General features: G+C 35.6%; 1 protein-coding gene across 1 annotated transcript in view; it reads right to left on the bottom strand.

Moving 5' to 3' along the window:
• Nucleotides 1-592: 592 nt before the first annotated feature.
• The window catches only part of LOC145675467 (tektin-B1-like), a 152,037-nt gene continuing 146,629 nt past the window's right edge, over nt 593-6,000 (bottom strand). Inside the window, exon 7 of the mRNA XM_081745905.1 lies at nt 593-2,700. Coding sequence (XP_081602031.1) covers nt 2,517-2,700 — 184 coding nt within the window. The 3' untranslated portion in view covers nt 593-2,516. The remainder of the gene's footprint in view (nt 2,701-6,000) is intronic.

Below are 6,000 nucleotides of genomic sequence, written 5' to 3'. Positions count from 1 at the left end.
TTTTACTCCATAAAGATCAACATAAAAAACGAGAATGATTGATTTCTACCACTTCCGGTTTGAATATTGCCCCCAAACGTGAACTTGATTCCTACCTTTTGACCATCTACATACTGACCAAGTGTCTTGGTGGTCTACCAAGTAATTGTTGAGATTTTTGTGCCCCGGACGGACAGACACACGGACATGTTAAATACATAAAAGAATTTTGGTAAAACAAACTGCCTGATAGGTACAAAGTATTTTGCACAGTCAATAATATTATATTTTTTTCTCTTATTAATGTATATTTGCTTTTATAGAGTAGGAATGGCCAACGCGTCGCCCGCGGTCTACTAGTTGACCAGCAAGTCTTGAGAGGTAGCTCGTGATGGTCTGAGTCAGGTTGTTTTTATCTCGATCACTGTTATTGTTCTATGGTTTCCTCTAGCGAGGTTGTGAACAGATAAGTAGATCGCCAGTATTTCTGAAATGACAAGTAGCACTTACCCATAAAAAGATTGGAAACTCTGTTGTAGAAACTGGGAATTCCTGGTGCTGGGAAAAGATTTGAAATTGCAATAAAGAAATAATATGAGTGAAACTCAATAAATAATGTCAAATTACATTTTATTGAAATACAAATCACACATCAAGGTAGCTACACATAAATGGATCTATTTTTCTGCACTCACAGTCCTTAATAATGTATAACAAACATACAGGATATTTTTACATTAGAGTGGTTCATATTTTTTGATTTTCGAGCTTTTTTTTTTTTTTTGTCTCGCACTCTAGAATGGTTTGATATCAGTCCAAAGTAACCCATGAGAAAAAAGTAGCTCTCAATTGAATAATATTAAATGGTACACCAAGCGAGTTTTGTGCGCAATTTACAGTATGAGGTAAAGACACCTTAGAAGTTCGAAAAGACAATTGTAAGTTAACATCCATATAGTTATTATGAAGCTAATAATGTTAAATTATTAAAGATAAGTTGAAAATAATGTCAGAAATGTGTGTTTATGGCGAAAAGCTATTCCAAAACTATGTCACATGCTCCCTTCCTATTCAAAAATGGCCCTGAATCCAAGATGGCGGACTTAAAGATGAGTGTCATGATCGTACTACACAGTAATAGATGCGGTTTCTCTCTCCATTACCCCCTATCTAAGATACTTATGATGTCACTCCCTCTAGTTGTTACAAACTTAGAAGGTACCTTTGCCTCATATTGTGTACTGTAAATGCATTCAAAACTTGAGGGCGCTTGGGGCACCATTTAATACTATTAAATTGAGCTGATTTTTCTCATGGTTTACTTTGGTCTGCTATGCAATAAGAGGGTGAGACTTAAGATAAAAAATGAAAAGCTCAGAAGTCGAAAACCAAGGACCACCCTCATATTATAAGTTACAGATCCAGCTCATAGGTCCAGTAGTACACGCAAGGGCCTAGTATAAAAATTATTATGGAGAAATATTAATTGACCATCAATTGACCATTAATTGACCATATTAATTGACCATAGTAAAAATTGAATAAAAAATCGCTAACGTCCTGATACGATAAGAACTTGAGTGCTTGAGCCTCCCCTTTGACGTCATTCCGTGTACGCCACTGACAGGTACAGCGAGATATTAGAAGTGCTCAACAAAGTACAATGCTAAATACCTGAGAGAGAAAAAGAAAAAAACTAAGACCACGTTTCCACTTTACATGAATCTTGTAGCTGTCATAAAAAAGACCTTGCTACCCGATCTTTCTATCTACTGTTTAGATTTTACAACTTCTTGTAAGCAAGAAAGGTATCACCACCTATGCAGCACTGCAGTCTAGTGGACAAACAATTAACCTCCTCATTAAAAACGTGTATTTTGGCGCACTCCCCCTCCCTGTCCCAAAGAATCCGTTGTTTCAGAAGCGGCGAAACTGGTTTTTCCTTTGTGTCAGCGGGAGGCCGATAGCAGGTAGCAAGCAAGACGTCCTAGAAAGTTGGACACTGTTCGACTCCTTGCAAGATGGAAAAAATGTTTTATGATCCTTTCAAGACTATGTGTACACGGTGAAATATGGCAGGGTTTCAAGATTTTTTTTTTTTTTTTTTTATGACAGCTACAAATTCTTCTAACGTGGCAACCCATCTTAATGGAGGAATCACTCAAAATTTTCATTCGATGTTATATTGCACGAAGTTACTGAATGTTATAAGTTTGTGGAGATCGTGTCTAACGGCTTTTTAGAAACTAATAGCATTCGTATGCATGATGACGATCAACATTACCATGTTAGTCTTTGGGTCAGGAAGTAACTTCCAACACTTATATTCACATCGGCATAATCTTCAAAACATGACCAAAAACGATGAGAAAAGTAGCACATCTTTGGCTTAACTTAATAAGCAGTGATTATAATAATGCACATTTCTTAATGACTCCTAATGTCTGGACCTTGTTTTCACACCAACAACTACTACATACTGTATGAAAAGGAAATTAGCAACATAGTGTTATTGTTTATTCCTTGTTTTAAAACATTTACAAGTACATAAGCTTCTTTTCAACGTCCAACTCCTCTTCCAGTGAATGTACTGTTGGCTTTCCAATTTTGATTGCCTTTCTTACATCCATACAGCGCAGAATTAGTGACAAAGACATCGTCTTCTTCCGTAAGTCTTCATCAATTTGCAGCAGCATTTGCTCAAGTCCATTGTAAGTTGCTCTGAAAAGAAAGTTGTTTCAGAATTAATACCATAAAGTATATAGGACATGTATAATAAATACAGGGTTTAAAGTAAATGCACCGGCAAACCATGGTGGATAATTTCTTGTATGAAACGGAACGAAAATATAGTTGTTTGTATGTTGAAGTTTAGCGTGCCTATTCAGCATCGAGGCTATACGGGACGTTTTAGGCAGTCGTGTGTATATCTCATGGTGATCACAAGCTTAAGCTGCAGATCAAGCTCCGTGTTAAATCTAACGAAAGGTATTCAATAGATGATTATGTTTGATTAATATTAATTAAATAACTGCTTCACTGATTCAATGTTTTCATTGAGGTTCGTATAATTTACTCTTTATCTGTAGACTCATATACATTAAACGAACAGTTTATAATTAAATATGTTTACATATTTCATTTTCATTTAGAGATGGGCACGAGCGAGTTTTCTTTGAGACTCGACTCGACTCAAAACAGACATTTTTAGCTCGACTCGAGAACTCGACTCAAAAAATTTCCTCCAACTCGACTCGAAACTCCACTCGAATTTGAATCGAGTTTAGAGTCAAATCGAGTCAAAACGAGCCAAATCCTGTGTATAGTTCTAAAAAGGAACGGAAATAAACTTGTCATCCGGCCATCCGAATCAAACCTAATCCATTCGATAAACATAACAAAGATATGTTCATGCACAAAAAATTAGGTGCCATGGACAACGGAGTAAGTCCCTGGGACCCATTAACCCTGTTAGTATAAAGGAAATCGTAGATTCGCAGTAAATAGCTATTAACCCTGTTAGTATAAAGGAAATCGTAGATTCGCAGTAAATAGCTATTACATCAACACTGTACATTGGAAAGTCATGGTTTATAGTTCAGTCTCTTCAGCATGAAACAAGCTTTCCAGAGGTGCTATGTATTGGGGCCCATAACGTACTTTAATAGGGAAAATTGGAAGAATGTCGGGAAAATTCCCTCCAGAAATCCCTCCCATCAGTTTTGGAACCCTCATGAGTGGCCCCGGGTAAAAACACACAATCCAAATATATATCTCGAAAAATACTATAAAGGATAAGAGATATGTGTACCAGATTTTGTATCGATAGACGGAATAGATATGAGGGAAAAGCTTGTATGCCAATAGCCTTCCGGCTTGAATGGAGGGTTAATGGAGGACATGGGACCTATTTTGGGAGCTCTGAATCGACTGCAAGAAACGGCTTCTCAATATCTGTTACTGTTTTTGCTCTGATACCTGTCGACAGACGGACAGATAATTCCGTTGTATACGACTTCTGACACTTATGCATAGCTTAAGCTGGAAGTGTAATAAGGGCAACATTGAATATATTCTTGGGACACTGAATTGGTTATAAAAAACCGCATACGCACACACACACACACACACACACACACACACACATATATATATATATATATATATATATATATATATATATATATATATATATATATATATATATATATATATATATATATATATATATATATATATATATATAGCGCTTGTGTTCCGTGGTGATCAATAATGTAACAGAAAGCGACAGATTTCTACCACTTCTGAATTAAATAAATGTCAAATGAATTAAACGAATCTATTCGTGTTGCAAAACTACGCTTCTAGCCATTTCTTAGCGCTCTTGCTCTGACGCCTGTCAACAGACGAACGGATAGATAGACAGACAGATGAACATAGCCATTCTATAAGATTTCCTATACGTATGCATAATATACTGTACTTTGAGAGTCTTAAAAAATGAAATGAATTCAATTTGTTTTATGAAAATTATCCGTTTTCCATTTCTCGGCAAAATTTTCGTTTTCCGTTTTTTGAAAAAAAAATTCGCTTTCTTTTATAAGAAAAAAATTTCGTTTTTCGTTTTTCCGAAAAAATTGCGATTCTTCTTTTTCCGAAAAATGTTTCGTTTTTAGAAAAGAATTGTTTTTCATTTTTCATTTTTCGTTTTCGAAAAATTCATTTTTCGAAAAAATGTGGGCATCCCTACTGTCTACTTGAATTTTATTTATTTCTCTAAGTTTCAATTCTTCTTTTCTACATTCCCTTTCTTTTCTATTCTCCATTCCTGTTGTTGTTTCCTGCTTCCTGCTTCCACTTGTACATGCCACTAATTTGCCTCCCTTACTGGTCCATATTCCTCTGGTGTGTACCAAGAACTTTTTCTGACCTGCATTCTAATTCATCCGAATTTTTACAACTCATTGCTTCTTCTATTGAGGTGGATCACCACCCGGAAGTCAGTACATATTTTAGCCCATTCCCTTAATTATTGCGCAATGAAACTTACATATTATAATTATTGTACTATAAGATAGAGTTACGTTTGAGCTACAATACAAGACACTGATTCATTTGGTTGCGTCTTCTGATATCGAAAAAGGTAACAAATAATAGAAAATATTTGATTCGTTTTACAGTGAGCACGTTTGATTCGTTTTACAGTATTTAAGCAGTGTTTAGCATAACGCCGAGGACACTTAGTGATCCATCTTAACCAATCCTCTTCGTCTTCGGATAGTGATCCTGAACTTTCCCATATGGTCATTTTCATCTTCGTCTTCAGAAAATAAATAAAAGCTTGGCCATCTTCGATCTATGAATTTTCGTCTTGTTCTGTGTAAAGATTTTTCTGATTGTACAGTTCGCGCCAATGAAAATGTTACAAAAAGTTCAAGTTCAAATTATTAACAAACTCTTGCTTCTTGTGCTTATATATTTGGAAACACGTCTCGATCCACGTCCTGCTCCTACTATTCAATCCAATTCGTCCTCTTCCTCCTCCTCTCCTTGTATAAAGCAGTCTGTGTGACGCAACACTCGCATACACTTTCTATTCAGGCAAAAAAAAAAAAAAGAACCATGTTTACAAGCTTTATAGCTCTAAAACCGTCTCTTTCATTCGTTTGTCCTAAAATGCCTTTTTAGAGGGTGAATTAAAAAATTGGCATAAAATGTTCCCATAGCTTCATAAACGCCTTTATTTGCATTATTTACATTTTTCAAAGATTGCATACCACATCAACCTAGGAAGATGCTCCTTGTGAAATCTATGGAAATTGTCAATCACGGCAGTAAGTATTGTGCTTTGCGGGAGCAGAGCTCTAAAAGCTGACAGAAATAAATATTATTAAATGATTAATTTCGTTTCCCAGTAATTGCAAGTAAACTCCATTGGTGTCATTTGGGCAGGAAATTAGAGTGTAATGACTCCATCCCTTGAGTGTAATAAAAACTTATTTTTTGATCAAATGTAAAGTG

This window comes from Thermobia domestica, chromosome 18 (assembly GCF_964235325.1).
Source record: "Thermobia domestica chromosome 18, izTheDome1.hap1.1, whole genome shotgun sequence".
NCBI classification, from domain to species: Eukaryota; Metazoa; Arthropoda; class Insecta; order Zygentoma; family Lepismatidae; genus Thermobia; species Thermobia domestica.
The sequence above is the reverse complement of the archived record's forward strand: the minus strand, read 5'-3'. Positions and strand labels throughout refer to the sequence as shown.